This window comes from Lissotriton vulgaris, chromosome 7 (genome assembly GCF_964263255.1).
Source record: "Lissotriton vulgaris chromosome 7, aLisVul1.2, whole genome shotgun sequence".
NCBI classification, from domain to species: Eukaryota; Metazoa; Chordata; class Amphibia; order Caudata; family Salamandridae; genus Lissotriton; species Lissotriton vulgaris.
Window position 1 is genome coordinate 1,701,442,636 of NC_141695.1, and position 21,882 is coordinate 1,701,464,517.

At 42.5% G+C, this 21,882-nt stretch overlaps 1 protein-coding gene across 1 annotated transcript in view; it reads right to left on the reverse strand.

The window, feature by feature from the left end:
- The window catches only part of LOC147706353 (solute carrier organic anion transporter family member 4A1-like), a 345,292-nt gene that overhangs the window by 31,158 nt on the left and 292,252 nt on the right, over window positions 1–21,882 (reverse strand). Inside the window, exon 9 of the mRNA XM_086932845.1 lies at window positions 4,149–4,213. Coding sequence (XP_086788971.1) covers window positions 4,149–4,213 — 65 coding nt within the window. The remainder of the gene's footprint in view (window positions 1–4,148; window positions 4,214–21,882) is intronic.

Sequence of the window (21,882 nt, forward strand, 5' to 3'; positions counted from 1 at the left end):
AGAGGCCTCTGATCTCTGCCTCTCCCATGTGGCCGCACCATCCCAGAAGGGACGTGTCCGTCACAACTGTATGTTCCGGTAGGGGAAGGGAGAGGGATCTGCCATTGACCCAATCGCGATTCGTGAGCCACCACTGCAATTGTCGTGCAGTGCCCTTTGAGATCTGGACGTGATCGGACAGGTTGCCCTGATGCTGTGCCCACTGGAACTTCAGGTTTCACTGCAGAGCTTGCATATGCCATCTGGCAGGATTCACAAGCAGGATGCAGGAGGCCATCAATCCCAGCAGCCGAATGGTCAGCCTGACCGAAACCCGGGACAGAGGCTGAAAAGATCGGAATCATAGCCTGAATGTCCTGGACTCGCTGTTCGGGAGGATAAACCCAAAACTGCCCCGAGCCCGGGACCGCTGCGATGAAAAGGAGCTTCTGCGAGGGAATTAAGTGCGACTTCGGCACATTGATGGAAAACCCCAGCGAATGCAGGTCGGCCGTAGTCTGGAGGTGGGAGACAACTGCCTGGGGCGAGCCCGCCTTCAACAGCAAGTCGTCGAGATAGGGGAAGACTGAAACCCTTGATCTGCGGAGATGAGCTGCGACCACCACCATCACTTTCGTGAACACCCGAGGGGTGCTGGTAAGGCCAAAAGGTAGCACAGTGAACTGGAAATGCTTGTGGCCTACTGTGAATCCCAGGTAGTGTCTGAGGGCAGGCAGGACGGGGATATGGAAATATGCGTCCTGCAAGTCCAACGCCACCATCCAGTCTTGCGGGTCCAGGGCAGACAAGACCTGAGCAAGTGTAAGCATCTTGAACTTCTCCTTCCGAAGGAAGCGATTGACGTTCAGAAGGTCTAAGATAGGACGCAGGCCCTTATCCTTCTTTGGAACCAGAAAGTAGTGGGAATAACAACCACAACCTACTTCTGGCATCGGAATGCACTCGATGGCCCTCTTGGCCAAGAGGGCTGCAACTTCCTGCTGGAGAAGCGCCAAGTGATCCTCCGACATGCGGTGGTACTGAGGTGGCATGGCGGGTGGGGTTGCCTCGAAGAGGAGGGAGTAGCCCCTTCGGACAATTTGCTGCACCCATTTGTCTGAAGTGATGTTGCGCCAGTGGTGGAAATGATGGCGTATGCGTCCACCCATTGGCGTCTATTGGGCCTGAAAGGTAGGACTAGGAGGGCTTGGAAGCGGATGCTGCAGGGGTGGTGGTGGACTGGCCAGCCCGCTGGCCCCCTGAACCGCCTCGATGGTTCCCACATCCGTGGCCACGCTGAGGTTGTTGCTGCTGTGACCTGTGGCTCTGTGAACGCTGTGGGGTGCCCCTTCCGTGGCCACGAAAGGAGCGAAAAGCAGAAGGAGGAGGAGGCCGAGCGGCCGACAGGCCCAAGGACTTGGCTGTAGCCTGGGAGTCTTTGAAGTGCTCCAACGCACTGTCTGCTTTGTTGCCAGAAAGGCGAATACTATCAAAGGGCAGGTCCATCAAGGTGTGCTGGACATCCCCTGAGAAGCCAGTTGTCCTCAACCAGGCATGGTGCCGAAGCACCACCATTGTGGAAATCGACATGCCCAGTGAGTCGGCGATATCCAGCCCACAACGTATGGCGAACTTCGCTGCATCTCTCCCAGCCGCAACCGCCTGGGAAAGAACTGCCTGGGCCTCCTCCAGGCAGTTGAGCAGCACCTGTGCAACCGTGTCCCACAGAAAGTGGGTATGACGGCCCAAGAGGCATGAGGTGTTCACCGACCGCAGCCCTGAGTTGAAAGATGAAAACAGCTTTTTGCCAAGCTGATCCAGCATCATGGATTCCCTGTCCGGAGGTGCGGTAGGGAATACGCTCTGGGAAGCTGAGGCTTGGATAACCAAGCTCTCGGCGGTGGGGTGTTTGGTAAGAAAGAGGGGGTCGCCCGAAGCCAGGCGATGGCGTCGAGCCACGTTCCTATCCACAGGAGCCCTTGTGTTGGGCCTGGACCAGGTGCCTAAAAGAACGTCTGTCAGTGCTTCATTAAAAGGCAGCAAGGGCTCCGAAGAGGTAGCCGCCGGTTGGAGCACTTCTGTCAGGAGGTTAGTCCTGACGGCCACCGTAGGGAGTTCGAGATGGAGATCCTCGGCTGCCCTACGCAACACCACTGCATAACTGGCTCCCTCCTCCGTAGCCACGGTAGGAGGAGACAGCATGCCAGGGTTAGGTGAGGTATCAAGACCACTGGCCTCCCCCAAATCCTCTGTCAAGTCTGCATCATAAGCACAGTCCTGTGCTAAAGGGTCCTCAGACCCCTCCCAGTCCTCCCCTTCCTCCGAAGTCTGTGGAACAGGCCCAAAATAAGGAGGACGGACATAGGGCACAAAAAGGCCCCATCGGTGTTGGTATCGCCATCGGGCGATGTCGATCCAGCACGTGTCCGGGTCAGGGCTGAACATGGGGAGGACGTCATCCGAGGAGCGGGCGACAACGGAAGCGGTGCCGGGGAGATCGGCGCGGGTGGAGGTGTCACAAGGTCGACTGGCGTCGATCGTGATCCGATCATGGATCCGTGGGGGGCCAGCGGTGTCGGGGCCGGAGACGCCGGAGATGGTAAAGCAAGACCCCCCGTTGGGCCCGCAGGCACACCGGCAGGGCCAGTCGGCCCAAAGAGTCAGGCCAAGGCAGCAAGAAACTCTTGACCTATGCAGGCGTCGCCCCCGTACTCGGAAAGGGGGTAGACTGGAGGCGATGTCGCAGGCTCCCCCAGAGCCGCGGGGGTGCACTGCCCGCACCCTCAGCCATGTTGCGCGACGGGCGAGGGGAAGTCGAAGAGCGACAATGCTTCTTCGACTTCTTCTTGGAATGCTTCTACTTACCTGACCCTGATGACGACTCCGCGACCGGTCCCTCAACCTCCCACAGGGCCGGGACTTTGAGCGGCGCGGTGCCGACTGCCGGACTTCAAGCAACTCCTGCAAAGTCTTCGGCGCCATGGCCTGGCATGATTTGGGGTCGTGGACGAGCCACAGGCAGTTGAGACAAACGCGGTGGGGGTCCGTCATCGACATCATGCGATGACAGTCCCCACAGTTCTTGAAACCAGGCATCCCTACGACACCAGGAGTCGATTGACTCGAAAGGATAAGATAAAAGGCCTCGAATAACTCAGTCCAAAATTGACTGAGGGTACGAGCTGTTCCCGGATCTGCGCTTGCTGGTGCAGAAAAAGAAGGAACTGACGTCAGTGCGCGTTGGCGCGTCTGAGTAGCTCCAGCAATGCCATCCCGGCGCCAAAGACGCACGCGGATCCGCACGACGACGCCTACCGACGCGCAGGGGTACTGCTGATGAAAAACTTTCAGGATCTAGTCCGACTCCTGGGGGTAATTCTAAGGTAAGGAATCTATCACTACGTGTTTCATTCAGATAGAGGGATCAGAAACTGGGCACACACTCTGGCTCTGTTCAATGTGTGTGCACTGTGCATCTTCTTACTCACCTCCATTTTAACTCCAAAATAGACTAACAATTATTTTTTCAAATACATTTTGGTGGTTGCAGTTGCATGTCTGTAAATCTATCAATTTCTTTGCTAAACAGTTTTTTTGGGCATATGTCTCTTGAGGCAGATTATTACACAAAGTGCTTCCACTTCTCAAAGTGGGAAAACGTAATTCCTGAGCAAAGTGGACTTGGTACTGTTCACCAAACCAAGGCTACTAAAACCCAGGTGCACCGGGGAAAGCCATGTGGCAAGCCCAGTGCTTTCCTTTCTGCCCTGGTCCAGTTAAAGGACATCATGAGACACATGAAGGTTAACCACTGAGTCAAAAAGTCTTTTCTGGTTTGCCAGTCTACTTTTCTGATAAAATATGCCTTCTTTTACTCAACTCAGTGATGCTTTTTGATAGACCTTGACAAGATTAGGGGTGCAGTAGACACTGAGATTCATAGTTTTTACCACTAACATAAAGCTATGCTCTTGTATGCGCTGTACGCAATTCATCGAACCCCCACGTAGTAAAAAGCTCAGGGGGAGGACTATGACAAATACTGACAGTACTAAATAGTTTCTAAAATGTGATGGTATATTTAGCACATGCAATTATTCTTGTCAGAATATAACAACACAGACTCCTTACTAGATGGGATGTGAGTTTTACTTACAGCCCACACTTACCAAGAGTTCTAACGACAATCCACTGGATTCCTAATGCAAAGGAGCGCTGCCTGTCGGAAACACACCTAAAAACACAAAATAATGCCATAAGTGGGAACGATAAGATTCAAGAGTCAATGTGGCAAACATGTATAAAGAGTACAAGCGATCATGCAATAGAAAGGTTGCATAGATACATTCCAAAAAAGGATAAGAATTGTACATAATAAGTATTCTTATGTGATTGGAAGTGCAACAATATAGCCCTATATTTGAGCAGATTAGCACAGCAGTGTGTACTGATCATAGAAATAAAATAGAAAGTGAAAAGAAGCGACCCGTTGATAAACAGAGAGGGACAGTTATAAAGTAAAAGATAATAGGGCACAAATCGAGACCAACAAGAGACAATGCATAAGCGAAGTAGCTATTCGGCTGTTTTCTCGGCAGGGCCCTCAGGACTATCCACGTTGCTACGGGGAAGGCAAGACCTAGAGAGTCGCCAAATGTCCCTAGGTATAGAAGTGGGAGACTGCCTCAAAGTGTAGTAGTTCATCATCTCCCGTTGGGTGAACAAGCTGGAATGCAAAATATGCTGGTTGTCTGGGAGAAATAATGTGGCATAACATCCAGAGGTGACAACTTTAGAACTGTCTCAGCGTGCTCTCCCCGTTATAACAACAACAAAAACTAGGCATGCCAATCTCAAAAAGATAAATATCATCTGTGGTTGGGAAATAAAAATGCCGTCACCTGAGTGCATTTAGATTGATAAGCCCCAAAAGACAACATTCGAAAACACGAGCCAAGTACAAACAAAGAAAAAAAATGTGATTGCCGAAACTAACATAAATTGATGGGAGGGAACAACTACATGTAATGGGCCAAGCTCCATGAGAGGGAACCATACACCAAAAGGAGAGACTGTAGCCACCTCTACCTCTGCCTTTGCTGCTGTGAAACCTCCCCTCAAGCATCCCTTTCCATTTTGCTGCTGGCCTGTTGTTGGCACTGGTAGAATTGCACCCGGCCGGAAGGTGTGATCCTGTGCATGCACCTGGCTTGTGGTCTGCAAAAGGTGCCCCTGGGAGTAGCAGACTACAGCGTGCCCTCGATATTGCAATCTTGGTGTCCTTCTTGATCTTCTCTAACATCTCATTCACTTGGGGACAAAAGAGAAGTTCCCCATCAAATGAGATGTTAGGAAGGTATTGTTTTGCCTACAGTTTAAACTCCAAGATGCAAAGTTTTAAAGTGGTGAGTAGGGAATCATAAATACAAACAAAACAAAAACAGGATCTACCCTGGTAATGACATAAAAAAATAAACCATATTATATATATATATATCCCAAAAAGGCTCCAATAATACGCGCTCTCAGAAGTCTTTTGCCAAAAAGTAAAGTTTAATCCAGGTAACACGTTTCGGAAGCGAACTTCCTTGTTCACACGAGAAACCGTTGCTTCATTCAGGTTTACATAGTCACAATACCAGCAATGCTTCCGAAACCCGTTACCTGGATTAAACTTTCCTTTTTGGCAAAAGACTTCTGAGAGCGCGTATTATTGGAGCATTTTTGGGATTGTATGCCGGTACATGCACCGCCGGCGAATATCGCGCCACCGGTCCACGTGCAGAGTTCCCAGAAGGGGCATTCGACTTTGTGATATATGTATATATATATATATATATATATATATATATATATATATATATATATATATATATATATATATATATTAACACACAAGGTGTAAAACACTCACGGGGACACCGGGTAGCTTGCAGACATCCCTTTATAAGACGCGTTTCGGCGCAATGCCTTCATCAGTTATAAGAAATGTTTGCGTGTTGGCAGTCTGCTCATTGCTTTATATCACAATGTCCTCAGTTCATATTGGCTAATGCCGGGCCAATGGCGTGGCTGCTTACACTTCTCTGGCCAATGCCGCCATCCCAGTGCCACGCCCCTTTGGCGGGTGCAGTTGATCGCGAGGTGGGAATCGCGATAGTATTCACGCGATTCCCACCTCACGATCAACTGCACCCGCCATAAGAGTACAGCAGCCTTGTGGGAACTTGGAGCGTGTACATTTTTTGCTGCTTGAACCGCTGATGTGGACCGTCGTCCTATCAGGACGCGAGCTATACAAGCCTGAGGACGCCGACCCATCTGATCGATGCCTGCGGATGCATGACAGACACATCAGCTGGCGAGGGGAGCCTGGGACGAGCCTCGGGAAGCCACAGGGGCGTGGCACTGGGATGGCGGCATTGGCCAGAGAAGTGTAAGCAACCACGCCATTGGCCCGGCATTAGCCAATATGAACTGAGGACATTGTGATATAAAGCAATGAGCAGACTGCCAACACGCAAACATTTCTTATAACTGATGAAGGCATTGCGCCGAAACGCGTCTTATAAAGGGATGTCGGCAAGCTACCCGGTGTCCCCGTGAGTGTTTTACACCTTGTGTGTTTTGAGCGTGAATACTATCACGATTCCCACCTCGCGATCAACTGCACCCGCCATAAGAGTACAGCAGCCTGGTGGGAACTTGGAGCGTGAACATTTTTTGCTGCTTGAACCGCTGATGTGCTGAGGTGGACCGTCGTCCTATCAGGACGCGAGCTATACAAGCCTGAGGATGCCGACCCATCTGAACGACGCCTGCGGATGCATGACGGACACATCAGCTGGCGAGGGGAGCCCGGGACGAGCCTCGGGAAGGCAAAGGGGCATGGCACTGGGATGGCGGCATTGGCCAGAGAAGTGTAAGCAACAACGCCATTGGCCCGGCATTAGCCAATATGAACTGAGGACATTGTGATATAAAGCAATGAGCAGACTGCCAACACGCAAACATTTCTTATAACTGATGAAGGCATTGCGCCGAAACGCCTCTTATAAAGGGATGTCTGCAAGCTACCCGGTGTCCCCGTGAGTGTTTTACACCTTCTGTGTTTTGAGCGTAAATACTATCGCGATTCCCACCTCGCGATCAACTGCACCCGCCATAAGAGTACAGCAGCCTGGTGAGAACTTGGAGCGTGAACATTTTTTGCTGCTTGAACCGCTGATGTGCTGAGGTGGACCGTCGTCCTATCAGGATGCGAGCTATACAAGCCTGAGGATGCCGACCCATCTGATCGACGCCTGCGGATGCATGACGGACACATCAGCTGGCGATGGGAGCCCGGGACGAGCCTCGGGAAGCCAAAGGGGCGTGGCACTGGGATGGTGGCATTGGCCAGAGAAGTGTAAGCAACCACGCCATTGGCCCGGCATTAGCCTATATGAACTGAGGACATTGTGATATAAAGCAATGAGCAGACTGCCAACACGCAAACATTTCGATGAAGGCATTGCGTCGAAACGCGTCTTATAAAGGGATGTCTGCAAGCTACCCGGTGTCCCCGTGAGTGTTTTACACCTTGTGTGTTTTGAGCGTGAATACTATCGTGATTCCCACCTCGTGATCAACTGCACCCGCCATAAGAGTACAGCAGCCTGGTGGGAACTTGGAGCGTGAACATTTTTTGCTGCTTGAACCGCTGATGTGCTGAGGTGGACCGTCGTCCTATCAGGACGCGAGCTATACAAGCCTGAGGACGCCGACCCATCTGATCGACGCCTGAGGATGCATGACGGACACATCAGCTGACGATGGGAGCCCGGGACGAGCCTTGGGAAGCCAAAGGGGCGTGGCACTGGGATGGCGACATTGGCCAGAGAAGTGTAAGCAGCCACGCCATTGGCCCGGCATTAGCCAATATGAACTGAGGACATTGTGATATAAAGCAATGAGCAGACTGCCAACACGCAAACATTTCTTATAACTGATGAAGGCATTGCGCCGAAACGCGTCTTATAAAGGGATGTCTGCAAGCTACCCGGTGTCCACGTGAGTGTTTTACACCTTGTGTGTTTTGAGCGTGAATACTATCGCGATTCCCACCTCGCGATCAACTGCACCCGCCATAAGAGTACAGCAGCCTGGTGGGAACTTGGAGCGTGAGAATATATATATATATATATATGGTCACATGGTCACAACTCCACTGTAGCTTCAACAAAACTACAGCTCCCAGAATGCAGTGTTAAAGGGTAAGTGTTGCCCGGGGAGAGCCTGATCGTTATAAGCTCCTATGGGTGTTTGTTGTTAGACAAAAAGGTGCGGAGTGTCGAGAATATAAAGTCCTTGTTTGAAGATCTGTCATATGACTTCCTCGAGTCCCCTTTGATGTTCCAGCCTCGTTATACATATGCCCACCGGACAGTGAGTCATAGTTGCAATGAACTTGCCTCCTTATTAATAACGAGCTGCGCCTGGCAGCAGCCCATGGCTTGACCAGCACTTCAAGGCGGGCAGGAGTTCTTTCAAAAACTTGGACGTGAAGAAAAGCTGCAGCAGATACCAGCATCACTCCAGCCTCTTGACAGAACGGGGCCTCTTAAGCGACTCTGGTTAGCGTGGAAATATCCAAAACACACCACTCCATTCAGAAGAAGTAGAGGCCACTCGGGCGACACACTGGAAAATCTTTAATAGGACAGCTCGGTTGTTTTACCTACAGTTTAAACTCCAAGATGCAAAGTTTTAGAAATAGAAAGGTGAGTAGGGAATCATAAAAAAAAACAACAGGATCTACCCTATTAATTACATATATATATATAAAAAAATATATATATTATATATAATATATATATATATATATATATATATATATATATATATATATATATATATATATATATATATATATATATATATATATATATATATATTACCTACTGGCGGTCGCCAGTAGGTATATATAGTTAGGATTTTTTCCCTATGGGACTTTTGAAAATTCTATGTCTAATAACTTTGGCGTTTGTGGACGGAATTGGCTGAAATTTTCAGGAAAATTGCACATTTTGTTTCTAAGCAGCCCCTGAAAATTTGGGGGGGGTTCGTCAAGGGGGGGTCGAAAAAAAAGGGGGGTCCCAAAACGCGTTTTTCCAATGTTAATTTCATAGGGCGGTTGGCCTCACTTTTAGCCCGAACGGCTGAATGGATTTGCATGAAACTTGGCAAAATTGTAGGGACTGTTAGCCCGATGTGCCTTTGCTAGGTCTCAATATATGTGCTTCAGTGGATTTTGAGAAATTAACGTTCAAAAAAAGATAAAGTGACAGCGCTCCGGGCAGCGCTCCGGTTCGCGTACTTTTCGCGTAACGGAACTTTGCGATGCGAAGCTGATTGGCTCTCCGGTGTCTGTCAACATTCTAAACAGTCCGGAGCGGCCGCCATCTTGTCTCTCGGTAGGAGCGAGAGACAAGAGGAGGCCAAAACAAAGGGGGAAATTACCATAAGGGGGCATAGTACATCCTCGTTGACCCCCTAGGTTTTATGTGGAGGTTTTAAAAGGGCCCAGCAGGGCCTTTTTTTTTTTTGCGTGGGAAGCGCCCAGTCCGCGAACCGGAAAGCGTTCTGGGCAGCGTACTATAAGGAAAAAAGAATGATAGACTTTTCAAATACTGTATGTTAATTGTTTGTTGTTTTTGTTGATTATTTTTTATTTTCCTTATTTTTTAAGCATTTTTTTTTATTGTGATTGTGTTTCATAATTTATTAAACTTTCTAACATTTCACTGTCAGAAATTTCATAGTTCTCATTGAATATACTTTGTAGTCTTTGAGGGTGTAAAATGTCCTCATATTTAAGGAGGTTATCCACTGCTTCCACACATTGCAGTAGTTCCTGGTCCCTACTTTCATCCATAAATTCATTTTCATTTTCATTTTGATAAATGTTTTCTTGGCTGCTCTCTTGCAGTACAATTTTAAATACAACTTTCTGTTCGCCTTCCATTTTGCCTGAAATTTGGATAAAAAAAATATATATTAGTAGAGATAGGGCACTGTTGGGATTAATTTTAGATAGGCAGTTTTTATCAGTGAATTTATCTTTTGGCAGTGTATAGTATCAGAGTGGAAGTAGGACTAAAAAAAAGTGTATGTGATTTAACCAAGAGAAGCCTAACTCCATCCATAACTATAACAGAGAAGTCTATCTAAATCTATAACTACTACAGAGGGATAGTATATTATTATCAGAAAAAGTTTACCATATTGACTTATAGTGCACAATATACTTCAGTTTTAAAAATAACAACTTACCTTCACAAACAAGTTGAAGTGTTTAGTGATAATTCAAATGTAATGTACAACAAGAAGTAGCAGTCAAAATGGCTGTGTTTCCTTCTCTTCCTATATATATATTCAGGTATATAACCAATCAAATGTCAGGTAATAAAAGTAGAAAATGAAAGTAACATTTTCATTGGTTGTCAATTCCAACACTTCAGATGTGTTTTGTGAAGTAATTTACCTCACGGTATTTAGAGAGGTCTACAGGCTAAATGGCTAAATGGAATTTCAATCAAATTTGTGAAAATGAAAGGGATTGTTATGTAGTATGAGCTAATCTATATTTGGTGAGAGTGTCTCCAGTCGTTTTTCTGTGAATTACTTTCCCACCTTTTTTATTGGACCGCTTCCCGGTATGCGTCCCGGTCCGCGAACCAGCAGCGTTACGGGAGTCCACCATTTTGTGTTTCGGTCGAATCAAGATACAAGATGGAGGGCAAATAATGTTCAGAATGGGTAGAAGGGGGCACGGTAGATTTATCTTGACCCCCTAGGTTTTCTGAGGGTGGCTGAGGAGGACCATATGTGCGGGAAAAAAACATTTTTTTTTTAAATTTTGCGCGGTTAGCTTCCAGTTCGCGTACCGGGTAGCGCTCCGGGGAGCGTAGTTTGTTGAAAATTAGAGAAAAAAGTTAGAGAAAAATAATAAATGTGAGTGATCAGATGTAGGGTAGCTCTGAGAAGAGCTTTTGGGTTTATGGTACATTTAGGTACTTATAAGTAGGTACCAATGCACAGTCTTAAATTCAAAATGAAAATTCTGTTGCCCTCATCTGAGAAGTGAACTCCATCTCCTCTGTAGATATCTTGCATGTAGTAACGCAAGTTATTGTTGTACATGGAGCCCATTCCATGGTCTCTCATGTAAGCTGAAACAGATTTGTTTACATGCTTCCTCGACTTCTCAATTTGTGGACAAAATTGGTTGGACCACCTCCATTTCTGTCTTTGGCATATATTGGAATATACCAAGGCAGTTTGAGGAAAAAGTGCCATTAATTGCTCAAAGGTGTCCTTTAAAAGCATTTCCAGACCTACCCCAGTCAAAGTGCCCAAATCATTACCTCCACAGTGCACAATTAACAGGTCAGGTTTTGGCAAATGCATAAAGGTTTTCACCAATGGTATCAATTGGTGACATTTTAATCCTCTTTGGCCCAACCACTTAATTTCCACATCTTGTAAATTGAGGTTAGGTAAATTTCTGTTCTCAGCATACCTTTGAGCCCAGTAGATGTAACTATGTCCAACAATCCAGACATTAAACATGGTGGGAGAAGGTTGTGCTGCAGTCAGATGAAGTGTGGTAATGAAAGGGCAGTTGAAACAGTAGGAGTTTGTAAAGAAAAAAAACTGTGGATTTCCAGTGCTAATGATTCATTAGCAGTGATTGGTGCATTTCCATTTCTGAAAACAGAAAGTTAGGGTGCATGGATGTGTTCTTTGAAAGATGTAATTTGAATGGTCAAGGAAAAAACATTTAATGAAAGATTGCACTGGATACGCAGGTGCACTGAGAGTTCAGAGTTCAATTGAAACATTGTTGTGTGAACTTGCAAACATGAGAGGTCTTTCAGGAGGTGGTTGCTAAGCAAAAAAGGCAGAGAGGACAGAGGGGGGAAGGGTTTTGATTTGAAAAAAGTGGGGGAAGAGTTATGATTGGCTAATATGAGAGATATGTGTAATGAATATCAGCATTTCTGTGCTTTCTATAGCTGCAGCCTCTGGAGTGCATCCTCTTTGTTCTGCTGAAGACAATTTGGTGTATTTTTGAGACTGTTTTGAAACTCAAAAAGTATTTGCTAAGGTGAGAAAAGATTTATTTAATTTAGATAGAGAATAGTATGATTTAAGGAGAAAATGATGAAGAAAGCTGTGTTTTTAAAATGTGGCTTTGTCTCAAGTGATATACAAATAGATTTTGTTTCTTTGAGAAATTGTAATTGTATATTCTGTGTAGAAATCTGGCATGCAGTAACACAAGTTATTGTTGTACATGGAGCCCATTCCATGGTCTCTCATGTAAGCTGAAACAGATATGTTGTGTTTAAAAACGATTTTTGAAAACAATTACATTTCTGGATATGTTCTGCTAGAGCTTCATAGGTTGTTTGGGCCATATTTATAAGGCATTTGAGTGTCTCTGATGTTATTGTTCCCATTTTAATTGAAGAGCTTTCTTCATGGGGCTAGTTTCTTGTAAATACGCTCCCACCTGTGCTTGGCAAATTTAGATTTTGATTATGGGAGTTACTTAGCCATGTTAAAAATGTCCCAAAAATGGTGCAAGGGCATTCAAAAAAACGCTTTCATGTGTCTTAAGGACATTTTCAGTCATTTCCAACTGAATGTAGGTATACAATTGATTTATATGTTGTGTTTAAAAACGATTTTTTGAAATCAATTACATTTCTGGATATGAACTGCTAGAGCTTCATAGGTTGTTTGGGCCATATTTATAAGGCATTTGAGTGTCTATGATGTTATTTTTCCCTTTTTAAATGGAAAGCGTTCTTCATGGGGCAAGTTTCTTGTAAATACGCTCTCACCTGTGCTTGGCAAATTTAGATTTTGATTATGGGAGTTACATAGCCATGTTAAAAATGTCCCAAAAATGGTGCAAGGGCATTCAAAAAAACGCTTTCATGTGTCTTAAGGACATTTTCAGTCATTTCCGACTGAATGTAGGTATACAATTGATTTATATGTTGTGTTCAAAAACGTTTTTTTAAATCAATTACATTTCTGGATATGTACTGCTAGAGCTTCATAGGTTGTTTGGGCCATATTTAAAAGGCATTTGAGTGTCTATGATGTTATTTTTCCCTTTTTAAATGGAAAGTGTTCTTCATGGGGCAAGTTTCTTGTAAATACGCTCCCACCTGTGCTTGGCAATTACATGTGAAGGCCTACCAATGAAGTAAGTCATGTCCACTTCACTCTTGAACAAAGGGCAGACCTCTTTTGAATCTGTGGTCAGACCTAAACTTCATCTGCACAATGTCATTCATAAACTTAGGAAACACTAGTGATGTAATTGAAAAATGTGGAGTTTCTTTTCCTCATTTCAGAATTACATCACCTGTGTTTCCTCATTGACTTAAAATGTTCTTAAGACACATGAAAGCGTTTTTTTGATTGCCCTTGCACTTTTAACATGGCTATGTAACTCCCATAATCAAAATCTAAATTTGCCAAGCACAGGTGGGAGCATATTTACAAGAAACTTGCCCCATGGAGAAAGCTCTTCAATTTAAATGGGAAAAATAACATCATAGACACTCAAATGCCTTTTTAATATGCTCCAGAGGTGGATAGGCCACACCTTATCGTCATCCTGAATCAATCATTTAAAATGTTAGGGAGAGATTTATGATAGGTGTATGCCTGTTTTGTACCACTGTGCGTCACTTTTGTGACGCAGTGGTGGTGCAAAAGATTTGCTATGTTAAATAATAAGTAGGGTGTTAAGTTTTTGATGACTGTTATTCATTTACTGTTTGGTAATAGTGGTTGATAACATTTTTTATTATATTTTTCCACAGATTCAACTGCAGATCATTTCAAAATTTTAAAAATGCCAACTAAGAATCGAATTAGAAAGGCTAGAAAACGTCAAAGACAGCAGGATCATCTATTATTGCAGCAGTCCTCTCCCAAAAAAACTTGTGAAATCACCAAGAAAGCTCCGGGTAAGAGCACGAAATCATTCATAAGAAATATTTGTAGTAAAAAAAGTATTTCAACAAAAAATGTTTCAGTCCAGAAAAAGAGAAGCAATTTAAATGGAAAGGAAAGACCAATGAAAAATGTTACTGCTAGAGCAAGAGATAACTCTGTGCATGATAGTAGAAGGAAACAACAGTTTAAGGACATTCGAAAACGAATGTTCCGCAACAGGATAATAGTTAATTTATTAAAAAATATTAAGAAAGGCCAACAGAAAGTGGCATTTTATAAGAAAAAGAAAAATGTAGAGAAAATTATTGATCATGCTTTCCAAATTAAGCGAAAGTTATTTATTTTGGTAATCAATAGAATTAGGAAACTTAACAAGGTAATTTCTGATTTCAAATCAAATAGTAGATGGAAGAGAGAAGTTAATCGTAGTAACTTTTGTGAAGTTTTTTCCGGAGAATGGATGCATAGTTCAAGTTGTGAGGCATTTTTTAATGAGGAGAGTTATTTTCAGGATAATCATTTGGTGTTTGCAGTTGACACCAGTGGTCGAGCTTATGAAGTGAAGGATGGTTGTCCAGTTGAAAAAGAAAAACTTGTGACAACAGAGAAAGAAGAGGTGTTAGGTAATGAGGTTTTAGAAAGACGTCCTAAAGGTCCTGTGTACATTTGGAAGTGTAGTTCTATTTGCAGTGTGCGACAGAATTCCATCAATTTGCTTTGTGATTTTGTACGGACATTTAATAAGAAAAGTTTGAAGCAGAAAATGAAGTTGTTGCAAGAATTAGATCCTTGCAGAGTGAGACAAATGACAGGTTTGCGTGGTCATTCACTGGCTTGTCTTTCCAGGAGAGTATGCCAGAGTGTTTTTCATCATTTCAGGATGCTAGCAGTGCATCATAATAAAGTGAGGAAATTAGTGAGAATGTTGTATTATGCTAAGAGTCCAGCAATTATGCTTAAACAATTATGTGCTGCTCTTTTGCATGGTTCTGAAATAGATGTCAAGAATATTTGTGAAGAAATTGAGTTTTGTTACTTTGGAAGTAAAGATGAGAATGTTCAAATTGACCCAGAAGTAGAGGGTAATGTTGAAGATAATGTACAGGTTTCCAGTACAGATAATTTTCAGAAGGAAATTGCCACGTTTCAGATGAAATCAAGTGAGAGGCCTAATTTCACTTGTGTGTGTTGTCGACGCACTTATTACAAGAATCAGATTAAGTTAGTGGATTTATATGCAAAAAGTGAAAGGGAAAATAATAGTGAATGGAAGGATTTTGCCACATACTTGATGGTAGAAAATTATTTTGATTTGGGATCGGATCAACGTGTGTGTACTTATTGTTGTAACAAATTAAACCAAAACCAGATGCCTGCTAGGGCGGTTCATAATAATCTGGAATTGGTTGAGATTCCTTCTGAATTGAAGGATTTAAATACTTATGAATCTATTTTGATTCAAAGTATCCATCCCTTTCAGGCTATTGTAAGAATGGAGCCAAAGACAGGGAAGTTGCCTCCATCAGATTTACAGAGAGGATTAAAGGGAAGAGTTGTTTATTTGCCTCTAGATTTGAACAAAAACAAACACAATTGGAGTAGAAAAAGTGGAAGAGGAACCTCTGGTTATCTTGGTTAATGGGGTTCCGACAAAGAATAAGAAAATATGGCAAGATTTAGTGGATGTTAGGAAAGTCAAAAAGGCAACATTGTATTTGAAGAAAAATAATAAGTACTATAAGAATGTATATGTTGCAGAAGAGGAAGTAAGTGATGAAGAGGATAGCGATTTGTGTGCTGGCCAAATTGAGAAAGTAGAGGTCTCTAAAAGTGAAGAAATATATGAACATTATAGTGTTCATCCTTTGCATTCCAAGGAAGTCATGGGGAATGCTATTGAGTTGTTTCAAATGAAACAAGCCAAAGGGAGTCCCATTAGTGTTTGGGAGGAAAGTTTGGAAGCTCGGTGTTTCCCACAGCTATTTCCAACAGGTCAAGGAGGAAGATATGATGAGCGACTTCATCAAATTCCTGCGTCTGAATACCGGACTTTACGACTGTATGCAGAAGATCCTAGGTTTCGTCAATGCATTCCCTATTTGTTTCATCTCCTGTTTGAAAGCGATCTGTCTGGACTGTCATATGCAGTGAACCACATCTTAAAAAGTGGTATACAGATGCGAAACATCTCGGCAAGTGACTTTATGCATAAAGTCAATGTCCAAGACAGTATTTTGGATTCTCACCTAATTAATCTCATGGCGTGTCAGCGTGGTACTAATGAGTACTGGTACCGTCGTCATGGTGATTTAAAATGTATGCTGAGGAACTTAGGAACTCCAACATGGTTCCTCACTCTGAGCTGTGCCGAGTATGGCTGGGACGACTTACTTGAATTTCTACGAGAGGCAAATGGAAATATTGAAAACATTGAATTCAAGACACCTGGAGAACTGTGTTCTTTGGATCCAGTGAATGTATGCAGGTTCTTCAATCATAGATTTGAAGCTATGATGTCTTTCATCACAAATAAGAAGAATCCACCTCTTGGAGAGGTGTTGGATTTCTTCTGGAGAAAGGAGTACCAAGCAAGAGGTGCTCCTCATATACATATGCTGCTGTGGATCAAGGATGCACCTAAATTTGGAACAGATCCGGATGACTTAGTGATGAATTTCATAGAACAGTATTCTACATGTGCTGTTCCAAACGCAATGGAGAAGAAAAGCCTAAGAGAACAAGTTCTACGTTTCCAAAGCCATCGTTGTGGAAAGTACTGTCGTCGTAAATTCAGAAACAAGGACAAGTTCTACACCAAATGTCGTTTCAACTTTCCATAACCGGTGATTTCTAAAGGAAGAGTGAACAGTTTGATGTCTTCTCTGCGACATAATGTGACGAGGAAATCACCCAAAAATACATACAATTTGAAAAGGAACGAAGAGTCCAAGTACATCAACGACTACAACCCAGTGATTTTGTCCATGTGGAATGCTAACATGGATATACAGTTTGTGGCTGACAACTGTATGGCTGTGGCTCGGTATGTGACATCTTACATCACCAAAAAAGAAAAGACAGAATTGAAGGATATGTGGGAGGATATTTCCCATGAAAAAAGCCTCAGCAAGAAGTTGTACAGTTTCAGTTTGAAGATGTTGTCGCATCGAGAAATCGGAGCTTACGAATGTTCTGACCGGTTGTCTTCAGCAAGTCTCTATGCCAAATCCAGGAGTATCGTTTGGGCGAGTCTTGGTCTTGCTGCAACGCGAAATCGAGTTCTAAAACCTGTCCGGGAAATTGAGTATTTGGCGGAAAAGGAGCCAAACAGTACCGACATTTTGAAGACCAACATGTTGGATACATATTATCCAAATCGAAGCAGTCACCTTGAGAATGTTTGTCTATATGATGTTCTACAAAATTACATATTCAAGAGGAACATCAAAGAAGATATTGAGAAAGGAGTGTATGCTGTAATTGGAAGTGAGGGATGTCTGGTCAAGCAAAGAAAATGCCAATTAGTAAACCATCGAAAATTGAGTGGCGAATCTCCAGAAAAAAAGGAGTTTTTCTATTTAGCACTTTTGCAACTGTTCAAGCCTTGGCGTGCAGAAGAGGAACTGCTTGGAGATTTCCTCTGTTACGAAGACTCTTTCACTGCCGCAAAGGAGACCATAGAATGTCCTGCTTTTCCCAAATATCAAGAAATGTTGACTTTGGAAATTGAGCAGGAAGCAACGATTGCAGCCGAGATAGCCAGAGACAGTTCTCAGGACAGTCAGAGTTCTGTTTCATTGAGTCAGGATCCACTAGGAGGACCTATTATCGAAAATGAAGCTGCCACTGCTATGAATGAAGTGGAAATAGCCATGGCACATGCTCAGGAGGATGCGGTTAACTTAGAAGACTTGGAAAAACAACTCAACGTTGAGCAGAGGAAAATATATGACGAAGTTACCAAGCAAATTGATCATGGATTAAGTCATGAGAAGAAAGAGTGCTCATGTACGTCGTTGAAGCCTGTCCGACTGTACGTGAGTGGAGAAGCGGGAACTGGAAAAAGTTTCCTTATTAAAGCAATTTCTTGTTATTTGCAGGAAAGGACTGAGTCATCGCTGTCTTGTGTTGTTACCGCTCCTACTGGACTGGCAGCACATAACATTAAAGGTATTACTTTGCATCGTCTACTGATGCTGCCAGTGGAGCATGACAACAAATTACAATACCACAAGTTATCTGGGGATGCTTGTTGTGAAGTTTCAAGAGTCTTGAGGAAAATGAAACTTCTTATCATTGACGAAGTAAGCATGGTTTCCAATGTCATGCTTGCCTTTGTGCATTTGAGAATGCAAGAAGTTCTTAAAACTGAGTATGATGTGTTATTTGGTGGCAAACACATCATTGTTTTCGGAGATCTTCTGCAGCTGACACCAGTAAAAGGACAACCTGTGTTCAAAATACTCACGCATGAAGATACTAGGAAGTGCCTAGGGAGCATTGGCAACGTCAATATATGGTTAAACTTCAATTATGCTGAACTGCATGAAAATATGTGTCAGGCAAAGGATGAAGATTACAAGAATATTCTACAAGATATTAGAATTGGAAAAGTGACCGAGCATGGCAAAGAAGCTTTAAATGCACGATTACTGTCAAATTTATATCCAGAACAAGACGTTGTGCCTGAGAATATTTTTCAGAAAATTACTGAGAAGAAATCCGGAATATGTTTGATGCCAACTCTTGCAGAATGTGCCATCTTCAACAACAAAATGTTGAATTTAGAAAAGCAAGAGATTGTGAAACTTGAAGCTATTGACAGAATAGAGCATATGGGATCAACAATTATTTTGTCTGAGAATTTGAAATCAAAATTGGATTCATTAGAGAAGACTATATCTAAAACAGCGGGTTTTGAAAAGACTTTGAATGTGTGTTTAAATTGCCGAATCATTTTGAGAAGGAATTTATATGTTGAAAGAGGTTTGGTAAATGGATCAATGGGCAATGTTGTTGATTTTGAGAAATACAGAAGTAGAGATGGAATTGAATTTTTAAAAATTAAATTTGATGGCATTGAGGAAGTACAGGTAATTGGTCGTTGTTCTGCTAGGTTTTTGCTTGTTAAAGACGTATATGTTCGCCGTAAACAGTTTCCTGTTTGCTTGGCATATGCGGTGACAATCCATAAATCACAAGGTTTAAGTGTAGATAGTGCATTGGTGAATATTGGAAGTTCTGTGTTCAAGGAAGGTATGGCATATGTGGCTTTGTCACGAGTGAGATCTTTATCAGGATTGTACTTGATTGACTGTGATGTCACAAACATTTGTGCGGATCTAGATTGTGTTAAGGAATACAATAGGTTAAGAAAAGAGTATGCGCCACATTTGCCTCAATATCCTTTGTTTGAGAAACGTGTGGTAGGCCGGAAACGAAGAAATATCAGTAATAGTAGGGAGGTTGTAGCAAAAAGCCCAAAAGTAGATGAACCGAAAATTGTAAGCAGAAAGAAAATGGATTCTGTTGAAGATGTTGTCGGTTTTCAATTTGAAAACAGTTCTGGTGTCAACTGCTATGCTAATGTAGTGGTTAATGTTCTCTTTTCACTAGAGACTTTAAAAGAACAGATTGTGAATAATTCGGAACAAAGTTTATGCTGTTTGTTGAATTCTGTGTTAGAGAAATGTAGTGCTGATAGAACGAGAGTAGAAAGTGTGTCTGAAGTTCGTTATCTATTAGACGAATGTTCAGGTCAAACAGACTTCTCTGAAAATATTCAGCAGGATTGTCAGGAGTTTTTAATGTATATGCTTGATGTATTGCAAGATGAGGGTGTAGATGTAGATCACCTGTTTGGGCTTTCTTATCAATGGCAGCATGACTGCGAGAACTGTATGGTATCAAGTACTACTAGTGTAGACTCAGAAAGATTTATATATTTAACTTTGCCAGACAGTAAATCAGTCTCCTTTAATAAGCTAGTAAAAGCAGCTGATCACAACATGGAGTGTAGCCAATGTAAATCTGAAATGATGTCAACATTATTTATACGAAGATATGGCCAGTATGTCATTTTAATGATCCAACGATGTAGGCCTGATGGATCAAAATTGACAACTTTAATAAAAAAAATTGTTGCTTCGCAGTTGTCACTATCAGGAAGGACTTTTGTAACTGCAGCAATTATCTATCACGATGGTCCTTCAACAACATCAGGACATTACACAGCTTATTTAAAGTCTAGAAACGGCTGGTCATTCTGCAACGATTCTGTTGTAACTTTCAAAAAAAAATTGCCGTTTGATCTTAAAAAATCTTACCTGGTGTTTTTAAAAGCAAAATTTTAAGGAAAGAATCTCGGGATTTGCTCAGAGGAATTGCAAAAGGTTCATGAAGTAGAGGGAATGTAAGTCTGCAATGCTGTCTAGATTATTGGTCCAAAACTTTTAATTATAATGTCATTTTAAAAATCCAAGTATATAAACCTGATGCAAGTAAGTCTGCTTCATAGTAAGCAGTATCAGTGTCATAGGAAAAGTAGAACATGAGTGAGCAAGAAGGGTAAGATATTAGTAGTCCAGGATTGTGAAAGTAATCTTAAATGTTTTCTTTCTGAAAGTTGCGAAAATAGAAAATGACGGGATTTGATTACAAGAATTACAAGAGTTGTAAATCGCTCAAACATGATTTGGCCATGTGGAAACATGTGGTACAATGTGAGAAGTCTTTTATTGTATGTAACATATTTTTCAAAACGATGGAGGTTTTCTTTCAGAAAGTGGCGGGCTGAAAATATTAATAGCACAACAGAGTGTACGCTGTTCATAGGACATCCTTCGACGTTATGGAAAGTAAGTTAATTTTAAGGAGTTTTGAATTCAGATTTCTTATGTTGTATGGGTTTTTTAAACACAATCATTTTGATTGTGTTTTTTTTTCCCCGCTGTTACATGATGAATACCTTCAAGTCACTGATTTAAGTGAAATTTGATACATTCTGAGAACAGCAAAAATAAACCATTTAACATGTATAATTAATGTTCTACTTTTTGTACTTATGATATACATTTAGAAATGTGAGGTAGATATGGAGAAACTGAGGCTTCTGTAAGTATCAAAGTTAATGCTTACAGTGCTACACTTCTGGGTACTGTTTTTTTTTGAAAACTGAATAGACCTCACCTCAAACAAACCTCTTGAAAGGACACATCTTATTTGCATCCTGAAACAATCATTTCAAATGTTAGACACAATTTTATGATGGCTTTACATCTCTTTTGTGCTGCTATTGCATCACTATTGTGAGACATCAGCAGTGCAAAAGATGCACCATGTTCCAAAATAGGCCTCACTTCATCAGCATCAAGATACTGTTTGTTTAATATATATATCTTTAGGATTGTGTAGGGGACGTAGAGAAGCAGAGGCTTCTGTAAATGTCAAAGTTGTTGAAAAACTGTTTGTTCTTGAACCTTTTCCCTTGTCTTTTCTAATTTTTAAATACATGTTTTAATATTTTTGAAATGTTTGTTCTCTCTTTCACAGATTGAAAGTATGAAAAAAGAATTGAAAAAGTTAACAAGAATTATAAGGTAAATGTTTTCTACTCTTTTCGTTACATTTCAATCACATTCACCTACTTTAGGGCTTCAGACTATAGAGCTTTAAACAAAGATTATTTAAATGTGCAAATTTGGAGCTGTGCCCGTGGGTTTTGGTTCAATACACAAGTGCATTGACCTAAAATGCGTGTGCACATTACCAAATCACCGTCTGTTTCCTCAGGCGTACTCCTCCCACACCTTTGAAGTGAAGTTTAGCTTCACTATAAACGCCCCGGCTGCTTTACCTTCTCATTCTACTGTCCTCGCT